The 14888-nt window shown below is 40.0% G+C and overlaps 2 protein-coding genes across 2 annotated transcripts; one reads left to right on the top strand and one right to left on the bottom strand.

The window, feature by feature from the left end:
* The first annotated feature begins 1425 nt into the window (after positions 1 to 1425).
* On the top strand, positions 1426 to 7971 carry fbxo2 (F-box protein 2). Its single transcript, XM_084727285.1, has 6 exons — positions 1426 to 1556; positions 2648 to 2713; positions 5428 to 5554; positions 5744 to 5836; positions 5923 to 6061; positions 7402 to 7971. The coding sequence occupies exons 2-6, from the start codon at positions 2677 to 2679 to the stop codon at positions 7534 to 7536; spliced, it is 531 nt and encodes a 176-aa protein (XP_084583411.1). The 5' UTR covers positions 1426 to 1556; positions 2648 to 2676; the 3' UTR covers positions 7537 to 7971.
* A 3411-nt stretch (positions 7972 to 11382) lies between these two features.
* Positions 11383 to 14476, bottom strand: svbp (small vasohibin binding protein). The gene is made up of 3 exons (XM_084727271.1): positions 14322 to 14476; positions 12558 to 12692; positions 11383 to 12396 (listed from the first exon to the last, which is right to left on the bottom strand). Exons 2-3 carry the CDS (start codon positions 12669 to 12671, stop codon positions 12310 to 12312), a joined length of 201 nt encoding a protein of 66 aa, XP_084583397.1. The 5' UTR covers positions 12672 to 12692; positions 14322 to 14476; the 3' UTR covers positions 11383 to 12309.
* Between the last annotated feature and the right edge of the window lie 412 nt (positions 14477 to 14888).

Genomic DNA, 14888 nt, shown 5'->3' with positions numbered 1-14888 from the left:
CACACAAACACACACACAGCCAGTGCATATGTGCCTAGCTACCTTACAGCTAATGTCTATACATTCATTCATTTCATATATTCTTCTAATATTGCAATTATAATCTTCTTCTAACGAAAACAAAAGACCCCTCCAGTGAAAATCATGTCAGGAGCATCAGGAGCAAAATAAGCAGCAAACAGCATGTCTGAGAATTTCTTGCTTTGAAACTGCAGTGAGCAAGGACACTGTCAGAAACACAGATCCAGCTAGGCTGGGTATATGATGTCATACACCTAAGGAACCAATCCCGTTGGGTGGATACATATCATTAGCGGTGATGCCCATCCCACAGGAGAAGCCAGATGTAGCTAGTTACCATGATTAGCTAGCAAAACAGAGTAGGAGTCTGGTGCAGCTACTGAGGGGTAAGGATGGGTGTTTTTTTTTGGGGGGGGGGGGCTCCTTGAATGTGAAACAAAGGCAAGATGTAGAGCTATATCTAAGCCATTTTTACAAGGTATTTGAAGTTATTTTGCAATAAAAAAAACATATCAGACACAATTTATTACTTTTTGCAGAGCATTTTATATTGTTTAAAACGTGACTGGAGGTGGACTTTAATGTCGTTCCTCTTGTAAAAAGACGTTCAGATGTCCAGAGCCAATCCTAAGGATCCATTTCAGGGTCCAGTGTGTAAGATTTACAGGGTTTTGTTGGCAAAATATGTGAGAAATGGAATGTAATATTCTTTCATTAGTGTATAATCACTTGGAAATAATAAAAGTGTTTCTGTTACTTTGGAATGAGCTCTTTATATCTTCAGAGGTCGCTGGTCCTCTTCTACGGAGGCCTCCACGTTGTACTGCACTGTTTCTACAGTAGAACGGACAAAGCGAACACTTGCTCTAGATATGACCTTTCAAGTTTTTCGTGAATGTTGCAGCCACCGCTTGGAAGGGGAGGGTATGGCAAGGTGCTTGCAAGCTCTCCACTAGATGCCACTGAATCCAACACACTGGTCCTTTAAATAGACCAGATCAAATATCAGTCCTCTCCTTACTGTACTCTGTGTGTTGTCTTCCTCAGTCTGCTAGTGTTGCAGAGCTTCTCTTGTTACAGTCGGACTCTGCACCATGAGCTTTTCACTCGCAGCATGTAGAGGTCGGAAGAATGCACAGATTCGCTAAACTTAAACATTCTGCTTTTATTGTTATTATTTGTGCAAAATTAATTGTGACCTTTAAAGAAGAGTACTGAATGTTTTTTTCTTCCACTGCTGGTCTTGATGTGTTGGCTCTAACTGGCATTTGTGCTGAGCGTGTGCATGTGTGGTTCTGCTGAGCGCCGCTGGATGGATGCGCCCTCCCAACCTTCAAATTAGGGGTTTTCGTCTGTCCTTCTCTCCCTCCCTCCCTCCCTCCCTCTGTGTGTGTGTGTGTGTGTGTGTGTGTGCACGCTCCCTGGCTATAAAAACCACACTGTCACGAGGGCGCTATCCTGCAGACGAGCTCAAGTGTAAGTCAGAGAAACAGAAGACGAGCAAAACAGAAGACTGTACTTGCCTTCCTCTGGCTGTGAGTAACATATTTGCTGTCTTATGTATTTACATAGTGCAGAGTGCATCATTTACAGTAGACCATGACATTAATGTGCATGTACTGCATCTTTAATGCCTATGACTTTGAGTCTGCAGCAGATGACTCAGCTGTTTGAGTTTAGAGCCTCAGTGAGACGTGAAATGCAGAACAAATATGCAACTCAGCAGCGTTTAATGCACAAAAATCTATAGATAAAAGCAGACATCCGTAGGCATATCAAAGTGCAAGGTACTTTTATTTTCTAAAACAGTTATTATTGTTGTGTGCTGACTCATTTTAACATCACAAACCCTGATCTACACACACAAAACTGCAAAATAATCCCCCAATTAAGGAATATTTTGGGGTTTCTGATGTGGTATGTACACTAAGGTAACAGTTGTTTAAAAAATCGATTGTTATTCCTATACACTCCCTAAATAGGGTCATTTCAAGTAAGCTACATTTTAGTGTTTGCTGTAACTTGGGATACAGTTGCCACTGCCCCCAGACAGCCCCTTGAACCACTGGTTTCCATGGCAACATGCTATCCCAGGTTGTTTTCCTGCTGACTGATGTCTGTTTGATGACGGCTTGATCCTCTGTGATACCTCCTATTCAGCATGTAAAGAGGGGTGGCTTTTGCCTCATCTGTTGTGCTGTGAGTCAGCAGACAGGGAATTAGTGTTTGGGTTTGGAATCTGTGGAGGTGACCCGGCCCGCCCGGTTTGGGACTCTGAGTCCACCCTCTGTGTGCTGTTTTTGTTTTTAACCTCTTCATCCTTGCTGGGCCCGACACTGTGTCCGTCAGTAGCCTTACTTCTGCGGCCCAGCACTTAAAATCACCAGCACCAAACTAAACATTCAGTTTGTCTAAAGCTGTCAGTCATTTTAAGATAATCCTTGTATTTGTGTGCATGTTTGAGACTTTAATATGAAGACATGGCCACATGCTTCTGGAGAAGATGCACATGCAGTTTGGAATAAAAGCAAATGTCTGATTGGTGGGTGTGAAGGGGATGCAGACATCCCGACAGACACTGCAGCAGAGTGAATTATTGATCTAAGCTGCTGTAACTCCCATGCAGGCCTCGCCTTCTCTGGATAAACTACAATCATGGCCAGAAACCTGCTGAAGAATCCCAACGGGGAAGGTAAGATGTCATTTTCTTCATGGAGGAGCTGCAAATATGTAACTGGTTGTAACAGTTTTATAGCTACTGCTATACAACTGTAACTGTCCAAAGTATAAATTAAAAATGTTTATGCCTTCATTTTTGAGAAAGCTAACTTTGAGTCTCCTTATCTTAATCAATAAGCTGCAGGTTTGCTGTTGCAGTGTTAACTTAACAGCATTATGTCGTGAGATTTAACATCAAAATTGGCGGTAACTGTTGAAACTGAAATCTGAATCTTTAGAGAAGTAAGCAAAATCAGCTTCTCCTTTCTAGCTGACGATGATGGATTTTCTCAGCTAAAATACTGACAAGCAGATTTTGTAAGTGTAGCCAGCTGATGAAAGCTTCTGCTAACTCCCTGACTCGGCCGAATAAACCATTCTGATGTTAACATCTGACACGTTTTAAAACAGGGATCCTGTGAAAGTGTAAATGTAAAGTTACTGACAGCTACACACATGGTACAACGTTAATGCTAAAAGACTGAGACTAAAGCTAGCTTACATCTCAGCAAACACTGGTTGGATGGTGAAGTACAGCAGGTATATCTACATGACGACAGAAATACACTCATATGGAAAAGGATGAGCCCGACCACGATCGCCGAAGATAGCCGGGATAGGAACTAAGCTAATTCGACTTAGACCTGAAACAGCGAGTCAGAGTAAGATGCATTGTTGTTGACTTGATTCTGCATCAGCCCACATCCTCCTTCTCAAAGCCCTGCATAACACATACAGAGGTATCTAACAAGTTTGGCTGGAGGTAAAGTTACTGCAGCTAGTAAGCTAGTGCCAATTAGCTGGACATGCTAATGTTTGCAGCTTATGTTAGAGCAGACCAAGACAGAGTTTAATCCGTTTGCGAAATGTGTGCTCTTGTGTTTCATGTTTTTGAGAGACTACAGAAAAGACGTCACCATCCAGATTCATGAAACACTGAGCATTGCTCCGCTCTGAGCCTCCTGCACACCTTCAACATGTAGAGAAATACAAAGCATGTCAGGTCTAGTTACGCTTACTAAACTATGACTAGACAGTTGCTGTTGGAGGTGGGGCTTAGTGAAGGTCAATTATGATGCTGTAGATACCTCTGAGGCATCAGTTCTGGAGGCGTCCCTCTAGTGTTATGTTTTGATGTAGCGCCAGAAAGAGGTGAGGTGGATGAATGGGTCAAACAAACAGGCTTTTCACCCAGGAAATTGTGGCTTTGTGTCCTGTGTGAAGCCAAAAGTCCAAGTTGACCCCTTTACTCAAGTAAGGACAATAATGTACGATAATTATGTAACAAACCAAGTACTTTTGTTGCCTAAACCTAACCAAGTAGTTTTATACCTAACCAAGAAGTTTTAGTGCCCTTATTATGAAGTCTACCTGCACATATACATATTTATTAATGCTAACTTGTCCACGGAGCCCTGCACGCCAAACTGACACTACCTACCAGTGACCAAGTGTTTCTATTTGATTAGTCGGGAGTGAGAACATGTTGTCTTATCCACTGCTTGGGAGACAATCCTGGACAGTTCCAACATCCAACGATGTTTTCTAGTGTGGCGTCTTCCAAACTATATTGGACTCATTGCTGGTCTTGAGGCTAGAAGGCAGAAAACACCCACTGTTACTTGACAGTTGGTGAGAACCACAGTTGTATTGGGTGTTTTTACCTCCAGCGTCCACAAAGGGCATAAATGATCTTAGTCCACACTTGAAATTAAACTTTGACAAGCAACACAAAGGTGAAATCCATGATTTATCAAAACACACAGCTAGCCTGGCCTTATCCAAACAATATCTGCCTACCAGCACCTGGAACACTCACTCATGTACTATATCCTGGCTTTGCCCTATATTTTAACAGACAAGGACCTCCAGCACACCCACTGAAAATGGTCCTACCAAGATGGGAACCCCAGACACCATGGGATGTCAGGGGAGTGATCATTTTAACCCAAGCCAAGATCCCTCCCTAACCCTAAGTGTTTTTTGTCCTTAAACCTCAGCAGATCTTAACCACAATTGTACAACTTGGACAGTGAAGAAACAACACATTCAAATCTTGCATGGTTTTGCAAATCTTGGGTTTCCATCTAGACACAACAACCACAATTAGCAACCGCAATTTTTTTTTTTATTCACTCGACCCAGATTTTAAAATTCTGCTGTGGTCAATTGATGAATTGCAGATGTTCTTCTGTTTGGTTTCCTGATGAAGGGATCTCAAAAGGAAAGGATATCCTCCACTGCTCTGGTGTGTTTGTGTTGCATTGAAGATGATGTCACTGCAGTTTCACCCAGCATAGTGATGACAATCAGCTAAAGAATCCTGCTGACATTGAGGGAGTACCAGCTACAGTGGTAAATGAAACCATGAAAAGTACCTGTACCTTACACTGAAAACACAACATTATCTTTTATCTAAATTGATAGAAAGTGTCCTCATCATCAGCCCCTTGGCTAAGAAACAAGCCAGTAAATGGACGTTGTGTCAAATTATTTTGTCAATCATCAATTATAACATATACATTTGGAGAACCATGGGACTGGATTAGTCCAGATCTTGTTGCTGGTCAAACTTGTCTGAACCCAGTCTTGGAATTAAACTTGACTCAGCAGAAACTTGATGGTGTACATGGCTGAATATATATGTTACTGCTATTGACAGTTTGAGACTGTGCAATTCACCCCCAGAGCAGCTGGAATTCTGGGACCTGACAGAGAATGGAGGGAGTCAGTGGAAGGTGGAGGACATGCCGGGAGACTGTGGCTACGACTTCTGCAGTGATGGAGTAACCAAATACTTTGCCACCTCCTTTGAGTGAGTCTATTACTGTATGTACGTATAGTCATGTGACTGCGTTTATCTGAATAATATTACCAGAGTTCTTCATACTAATAACAATTGAGACCTGGGTTTTGTTTATTATTTCATGGTCAAAGTGAGTTGACTGTTTTCATCAATCCCATGCAAAACCCTCCTGGGGTTTTGACAAACTATGTGTTGTAGGCTGTGTCTGAAGAGACAGGTGATCGACTTGTTAGCGGAGGGTTACTCTTCCGAACAGCTGGATGCTCAGCCTGCCGTCACGGTGGAGGACTGGTAAGTCAGAGGTGTGCTGACGAACATGCATGCACCTTCTGTGAAGTGACTAAGTGTCACTGATTAATGGGTGGCTCATCCTACAGGTACTGCGGGAGGTCAGATTGTGGTTGCACCTACCAAATGACCGTGTGTCTGCTAGATGAGAATAGCGAGGTCATACAGGAGTTCAAACCTGACCCGGTGACTCTCGACCCCGAAAATGACGACTGCTCGTGGAAACAGGTACTGAGAAATGCACTGTCAGTGGCTTGTCCTGGAGTACAGGGACATAGTCACATAAGTCCCCATTCACTACTTTTCCCTTGTTCTAATAGGAATGCACACTGCCCATCATCATGTCCATTCTACAAGCTTTAATCCTAAAAACCTATCAGTTTGTTTTCGATTTCTGAGGGCCCTCTGGACGCAATTGGATAGACTTACAACCAATCAGAGCAATGAAACGCAACACACGCATGTTGTGTTGTACAGTCTTGCCCAACAAGAACGAGGATTGGTAGAAATTTGGGCAAATGGGATGGTGACCAGACATATCTGCAGAGCAAATCAAAAATGAATTTGAAGATTTGTCTGGTTCCCATGCTACATAGCAGGGTGACATCAAAAGTCACTATTGAAAAATAAATCAATTTTATGATGTGACAATGCAATGGTTAACATTTGGGTTGGGTTATGGGAAAAAGCATGAGGATTGTATTGGTGGGGGTGTGTTGTTTAAGGTACTGGTAAGACATTAAAATAAGATCCTCGAAGAAAATGTGTTTGTAGGCCTATCAAACATCAAAACACTGCATATGTATAAAGTGGCAGCAATTATTATTATGTCTTTTGTCATGACAATTGTGAGGTTATCAGTAGAAATACAAGTTAATCGTACCACACAGTTATCTTCCTGTAATTATGTGATAGGTGAAAACAGCTCCTTATTTGCTGTGTGACCTTGCCTTGTTTTGCCAGAGCTCTGCATGTTGACGGAGTCCTTTCATCACTGAAAGAGCTGCACTGGTGTGAGCGCAGGCTTGATTAAGGTTAAACTGACTACTACATTTAGGTGATGGGGCCAGTGTGTATCAAATGAAAATGTTATGTCAGTAAAGTTGCCTTGTTTTAAAATGCAATTCATGCAACACCTAACTCTTTTCTTTATATAAAAGATGTTTTCACTCTTCTCCCAACTGCCTCCGACAAGAGTTTGATCTGCCAACTGACTCCAATCTCCTTCTTCGTCATATGGTTTGTTGATCTGATTGGTTGAAGTTAGCCCATGACAGACAGTGATACACAGATCAGGTCATCCAGTCACATGCCAAGAGTTTTTTAAAGTTTCCAAACAGTTTCCTAGGATGAAATCTTATGGTTCCGTGTAACAAACCATCTGAAGTGTCAGGTTAGTGAAACTTGGATGCAACAATTAAAAGAATATCTCTCACCAAATACGACTCCTTTTCCTTCATTCATACCAAAGGGCTGTTGAAAAGAATCAGATCGTTTGCTAACACAACACTGGTCACCTCCACACGTTCGACTGTACACATCAGTGATTTTTTCTGTTTCACCTCCAGGTCACCCACACCTTTTCTGACTACGGCCCTGGAATGCGTCTCATCTCCTTTGAACATGGAGGACAAGACACCAGGTTCTGGGACGGCTGGTTTGGAGTCCGGGTCACTGGGAGCTCTGTTACTATTGACGTCTGAACGAGAGGAAAAAAACTGACAGGAGAAAGAAACTGTGGAGTTAGAAATATTGAAGGGTGGAGTAACAGAGGGGCTCCAGACTGACAGAGTGGAGTGTAGGTTTTGAGGACCAGCTTTGCCTTATGCACTTAGCTTGCACCTCTGTTTATGATGCACCATGCTGTTCATGCAATAAAAAGATACTGCTGCTATGGAGACTGTAGTTACCTTTGATGGTGGCATGTCAGCATTACTAATCTCAACAATGATAATATTAAAAATACTGCTTGCAACACAGTCATTAATCAGGATCAATTAATTACTACCTCTGCACGGTGACTAACCCTTGTGTTGAACTAAATGACAGGTTTGGTGGGGAGGGGGGGTGTTGTAAGCAGTCTACTGGTTTTATTGTTCAGATTGGATTTTAAAGGATTAAATAAATAGTGAACTACACCACTGCCTGTGTTGTTGAACTTCTATTTATAGATCTTATCAACTGACCGAACTGTTACTGTAGACAACGTATATGTTTGTGATTTGTCTACAAGAAACTAACTGTAGGTGGACGTGAGGTGGACGATATGCAGACTGTTATTACCAACCAGACATTTGGTCACAACGGATTTTTTTTTTTTTTTTGCGAACAGTGGTGAAAAGTGACCGCAGGTAAGTACATTAACTCAAGTACTGTTCTTATGTACAATTTCTAGGTACATGTAGTTTACTTAAAGGAGCAATATGTATCAAATGCACGTACAAAAATGAGCACTGCAACCATATAATGAGTTGGAGACACAGACTGTATATAAAATAGGCTGATAAATAGTTCCCTAGATTCTAAGAAGTTTGGGCTGACTGCAGCAAGACCGCATTGTAAAGTGGCAATAACAAGTGAGGATGAGTCCTACACTGTAAGTTGATCAGCTGATTTTAACTGTTAACTTACTGTCAATGAAGTTAAGCCTGTTATCCTGAAAACAAAAGCCCACTGCTCTAAATACACAGTCTGGACTTTGATTTAAGTGGCTGCTTGTCTCACTGCCTGCCAGACTCCATTAACATATTGCTCAATTTAATCATTATAAACATGTATTCCTTCTACATGATTATGCAGGCTGTGAGACAGGCAGCTGAACTGTGTATATTTTCAGAGCAATGGGTCATAGCTTGAAATTTGTGCCCAAAACCAACGGGACCTGACAGGTTCAGGTTGGGTCAGGCTTTGCTTCTCAAATATTTGACAGGCTTTTTCCACAGGAACAAGTCAAGTTAGAAGTCATTCCATTAACCTGAGATAGAGTCCATATTCTGTTCCCATCCAGAGGCTGCGGGTGAATCTCTGGCAGAAGGATGACACAGTGCACTAGATAATGGTCAGCTTAATAAAGTCAGTCATCACTCAAAATTAAAAAGCAAAATTCTAAAAAATCCCACACATGCTTGGTGTGAGGTTTCGGATGTATTCTGGATTCGGGCTGTAATAGGGTTCGGCTGAAACACGCTAATGAGGGTCTGTTTTGGACAGAATTTAGTCTGGCTCAGGCTTTGTCAGGCTCAACTTTTCAGGCCTGAATAAAGCTCTACAGTGGGCACTTGTTTTCAGGACATTTTATTTTTGTTGACAGACAATTTACAGTTATAAACCGTCGATCTTACAGCGGAGGACACGTCCTTGCTTGTTATCGTCAATTCACGTCACTTTGCAAGCATCCTGTGGACCTCCTGCATCCTGCCTGTCTCTGACATGTCTAGCTAGGAGGAGGCGGGGGAAACAACTCGCTTCAACCATAGATTGTATAAAGATTTGAACCTATTTAATATACAGTATTTGGACTCATGTTTGCATGCACAATGGCTTCATATTTGTCCTTTAACATATCAAAAGTAAAAGAGCTGAAAACTGTCCCTGAGACTGTCACATTATTAGATTGTGACTGTTGTAGCTGGTTGAGGTGGAACTAGTCAAGTCAAGTCCCTAGGTTCCCAGCCTAGGGGCTGGATCTCTCTGAATGGTCACCAAACGAGGATAATGATGATGATGAGATAACAGGAGATAATGTAGCTACACCCGTTGTCTTCTGTTGTTTTACTTCAGTAAGTGGTTAACATACAGACACCAACAAATAAAAGCACACATTTTTAAAAAACTCACTTTTATTTTCAGTAAATCAAAATTGTAAAACTCAAATGAAAGTGGTTGACAGACTGTAATAAACAATATAAATAGCTGACAGTCAGACATAAATAGATGTTGTTTGGACGGCAAAAGTTGTGCATATGACAACAAAATGTATTCATGCAGAGGCCAATTAGCACTGAATATAATGGTTTGATCATAAGACAGTGTTCAAACCGAGCACCATTAACACTGGTATATTAAAGGAACAGTCTGTTTTAAAGCTACATGAAGCTTTGTCCATGGATCACCTAAAAACACTCTCTTGGCTTGCCATCTTGTCTCAGAGTCCATGTTTCAACAGGAGCTGACCGGTATTTTGTCAGTTTAGTCTTATGTTTTTCTTTAGGTCACAGTTAGTGTGACACTGCATCGTTTAGATCACAGAGCCAACAACGATGTAACTGTAGTACTGTTAGAAATGCAGTCATAAACTGCAGCCTCAGAGACAAAGGTAAAAAAAAAGCACTTCATTCACTTTGTTTTAAAAGTTTTGCTGTTTAACAATGCGCTCAAGTGACACACACATCAGTGGGATAAAAAGAGGAGCAAACTGTGAAATATAACCCAAATAATAAGGTAATAAAAGTAAAATTTAAATGGATGTCGACAGTGAACTAACAGTGGACACCTAAACTACACAGATACATTCATAGTTTGTCAACAAAAATATTTTCTATATGGGCTTTTTGGGCGAGACATTTATTAATTATTTTTCTCTAAGAGTGCTCCAATTGATTAGCCACTGATCGTTATCAGACGATATTAATAAGAAATAGTTTGATCTGTTGTTTCTGTAAGGGCTAATCAGGAGAGCCAATCAGACGACAACGTAGCAGCGTCTGAAATTAACACTCACCAAGTGTCAAATGTGGATGGTTTTTCAATTTGGTGGGCAAATAAAAACCTTGGCTGAGAGTCTCTACTGTGTTTTGGTATCATTTCTGGGCATGCTGCATCTGTCCTGTGTGAGACACACAGGGACTAGGACATCATGGTGCATTCAGGTGCACCTTGTAAACTCAGAAATCTATACTTTTAATGACCACAAAGGTTGTTTAAAACAGTAAAGTTTCTATTTTTCTTACTTTCCTTGGTTGAAATATAGACCTACATCTGTCATTACTTTGATGTTCTTCTTTCATGGCAGCACTTTCATGACAATATCCTGTCATTTCCACATGGAAATATTTTTAAAAAATATATTTCATTTGATTGTTATCAGCAATCTCAAACATATTCTTGTAGAAATCAGGTCCCCAAGTACCTCTGAGATCATTTTTAAGTTGTTTTATACTTGTGGAAGGCTTGATCTAGATTGATTTCTGCCAATACTGCCAACACTACAACTAGTGATCAGAGCATCCTTAATTTTAACTGAAGCATTGCACATTATTATGTGCATTTACTGCAACACTTCTGAATAAACATTACAGATTTAATAAATGACATTGCTGGCTTTTCTTCTTGCACATGTGAGATAGAATCTATAAAACAAGCGAGGTGTTGTGGTGCTTTGGCTACAGTCTTGAAGGGCTGCAATTAAGTGCTTACTGAGTTTAACCACCAAAAGAAAGAAAACCCCAAAGCTTCTGTCTTCATCTGCCGTTCATTAGACTACACATGGGAAGGTAGTGTTCAGCTGGATTGTTTGCTTTTTTCCCCGGGGTAAAAGGATTTTTTGGGGGCTTGTCCTTACCCGAATCAAGGGTCTAAGGGCCGAGGCTGTCATATGCTCTACAGATTGTAAGATTTTTCAGATTGTACTTTGACTTAAACAGTTATTTCACACAGGAGGATTCTTCATATGGTCTGTAGTGATCAAAAATCACTTAATGCAGCTTTATTGACATCCACATATAAGAGCTGCAATTATTGTGTAAATTTTGCAAGAAAAAAGTCTAAATTTTAGATTTTAGCTTCTGAAATGTAAATGTTTTCTGGTTTCTTTATTCCTCTCTGACAGTAACATGAATATCTTTGGGTTGTGGGCAAAACAAGACATTTGAGGATGTCATCTTGGACTTTTTGGATACAGTGATCCCACCATATTCTAACATTTTATAGACTAAATAACTAATTGATTAATCGAGAAAATAATCAACAGATTAATCAACTATGAAAATAATCATGAGTTGTAGCCCTTCTACACAGATCCCCATGGTTAGAAAACTGTGCTTTTCAACTGGTAGTCATTCCTTGAGTGAGCTAATATACCGCTCAAAATCTAGTCAACTTCAAAATCTCAACACATGTAGACTTGAATTTTGACAGTTTTAAAACAAGAGCTGCAAGCTTATTTCAACCGTGCACAGGAAATGTCAGTGACCTGATGAGGGAAATGTGCACTGCTTTCTGTTAGGACACATTTGACCTACAATGCTTTCAGTCAAAAATCAGATGAGCTTATCGTAACAATACTCTCTGGCATGTTGAGGTTACAAAGAGTTGGGAGTTTATGTCCGTAAATCATCAAGAGCAAAGATTGTCTTGTTGAACGTGAGTATAAGTGTGTGTTTGTGTGTGGGTGTGTGTGCGTACATGGTGTTTCCGCGGGGCGACAACAGGTCCTGGTTCACATGAAAGAGGAAGGCAGAAAACAGACGAGAGGCTCCTCATTCTCCTTGTGACTGCATCTGTTTACAAAAGGCCTCAAACTGCTGCTGCTCCAACTCCGTCATCACTTTGTTCAAGGCGTAAATCTGGAAATGAAGATGGGAAGAAAGTGGACATGGTTGATTATACAGGACTGAGAAGTAGTGTGACATGTAAAATGGCTGGCACACTACTAGATTAAAGCCCCATGGAGAACAGGATAGTGTATGGTGTAGGCGCCAGGTTTAAAAATAGTGATGTGAGTCACCTCTGCTCTCTGTCGTTGTTTGAGCTCTTGCTGGGCAGATTTCTGCTTGGCTCTGTCTCCTCTGGTCGGAGTCGAGTTCAGCTTTGGCTTGTCTTTACGGCAGGCAGGCTCCATGGTAACAGTCCTTCAGTCAACCTGGGGAGTTTGAGATAAGATACACTTACACTTAACAATCTATCACTTATTGTAAACAACCCAAAGCAACTACCAGTGTAAAAGTTTGGCCTACACATCATATTCTACTAACTTAAGAAAACATCTTTGTTTCATACAGATCCCCACAAAAATCACACTTCAAAATAATCACAATTGGATATTTTTGAAAATGGTTAAGTCCTAATGTGCACGCAGGTAAAATAAGTGAGATGATGACTGCAGTTAATACTCAAAATTAAGGATGTCTTGCTTTTTTGTCGGGACCAAAAAAAAAACATATAGCACAAATATATGGGACAACAGAGAATCTTATTACAAAGGAAGCAGTTATGTTCATGTGTTAAGCAATATATATAATTTTAATTGTTAGGTGTCCAAATTAGGGCTCTATGATTTTGACAAAATATCTAATTACAATTATTTTTTTTCCTGATATTGCAGAGGCGATGTATTTTGCAAGACTATTTTTACACCCTTATTCTGATTTTTAAATGCATGCATACATGTTCCTCATATATTAAAACAAAATGAATATGATATGATTCTTGTGAAGATCTGTACCAAAGACATGAATCTGTAGAATATAATGTGCAGGCCAGGACATCTCTGCAGCCTGACAATATTTACTTTGAAATGATTTTGATATGGATTGTTTTTTCAAAATATTGCACCTCCTGTGATTAAAATATCGCAATAGACTATATTGTGATTTTGATTTAAAAAAAAAAATATCTGATGAACTGTTCAGCCCTGGTGCAAATTTGAAAATTGTGAGGTGATGCAGTCTCAAGCTTTACTCTATGTCACATGCAGGCTCATACACTGTCATGGCTAAAGTGTTTTCTATGAGCTAACAACTATGTTTAAAGTGTGTGTAAATTTCCATCGATGTATACTGATCAGAAAAAGAGTTTGCATTACCACTTAATAGAATGGTTAGAATAAAGACAAAACAGTAACCCAACCAGTGACTACAAGAATAATGAAGACTGATCGTGGCTAACCACCTGGAGTGATTTTATTTATTTTTAAAAAAATCAGATATAAGTGAAGGAACAACTGACAGAACCTCCATGTCGGACCAGAGTCAATGAAGTCGCGTGACTTACTAAAACATGTTAAACTTTATTTATCATATAACTAGAATGAAAGAGTAGCTGAAATATGTTGATTAGGAGAACAAACGAGACAGTTACAGTCAGGTCTGACATTTTATTCTCTTTATGGTCTCATACAGTTTACTTTTTGTTTTGTTTTGTTTTGTTTTGGTTTTTCGAAATTTAAGCTACTTGCAGGACATTTAAGCTAAAGCACAGAGCATACTAGTCAAAAGTAATGTTAGTACCATCACATCTGTAGTAACCGCGAAAAACTGTGTTTTCTAAGATAGCTTCGCTTTATAGCTAAAGAGACACATTTCTAAGGCCAAATCTTAAGTAAGTCCTAAATTCGTCTGGGATTAATCCTTTATAAACTGAGGGTTAAAGCGAGTAAACAGACACACAATTACCAAGTTAGCTAGGTAATGTTAGCTAGCTAGCTAGTCGTTTACTTTTTCACAGAAACAACCAAAAGTCACATTTTTATTACACAGAACTGCGCACTTACCGGTGAAATATAAGAAGCGAAAAAGATGTATAACAGATGGTTTGACTGACGTTAAGTTAGCCAGTAGGTTGGCTAGATATCGACTAGCCGACCAGTGAACAGCTGTTCTTGAGGTGTCACCAATAAACAAATCCGAGTCTCGCAGTGAAGCGTTTGTACAAGGGTTCCGGCTGTGTGACATTAGTTCCGTTCCGTTCTTCTTCTGTTGTTTTATGGCGGTTAAATGAGAACTTAATTGCGCATTACTGCCACCCAGTGTTGTGAAGTGTGGACAGCACTTTACCCCTGCTTTGATAAAGTAATTCTTTCTCTCTTCAACAACAACAGCAATAATAATAATAATTATTATTATGAGAATGATAATAATGATAGAAAATATATTTATCATAGGAATATCAGCATTTTTCCTTTCCTGTTCTGTTTGATAAACAGACTTTTTTTTTTTTAAATAGTAGGATAAGTACTGGTGTTACAAGTGATACTAATTATGTTTCTTTTCCATTTGGGTCAAACAGAGTCAGTGTGCTATCACACATGCTGACTCAGTGGAAAGGTTCTACTATATTA

The sequence above is a fragment of the Lutjanus erythropterus genome, chromosome 2 (genome assembly GCF_056507025.1).
Source record: "Lutjanus erythropterus isolate fLutEry1 chromosome 2, fLutEry1.hap2, whole genome shotgun sequence".
In the NCBI taxonomy this organism is placed as follows: domain Eukaryota; kingdom Metazoa; phylum Chordata; class Actinopteri; order Lutjaniformes; family Lutjanidae; genus Lutjanus; species Lutjanus erythropterus.
This window is presented reverse-complemented; position numbering and strand designations above follow the sequence as displayed.

Coding starts and splice junctions, on each gene's coding strand:
- fbxo2 (XM_084727285.1), top strand. CDS start 2,677: ATGGCCAGAAACCTGCTGAAGAATCCCAACGGGGAAG. Junction 2,714..5,427: donor GAAGAATCCCAACGGGGAAG/GTAAGATGTCAT, acceptor ATTCACCCCCAG/AGCAGCTGGAATTCTGGGAC. Junction 5,555..5,743: donor TACTTTGCCACCTCCTTTGA/GTGAGTCTATTA, acceptor TATGTGTTGTAG/GCTGTGTCTGAAGAGACAGG.
- svbp (XM_084727271.1), bottom strand. CDS start 12,671: ATGGAGCCTGCCTGCCGTAAAGACAAGCCAAAGCTGAACTCGACTCCG. Junction 12,397..12,557: donor AACAACGACAGAGAGCAGAG/GTGACTCACATC, acceptor CTTCATTTCCAG/ATTTACGCCTTGAACAAAGT.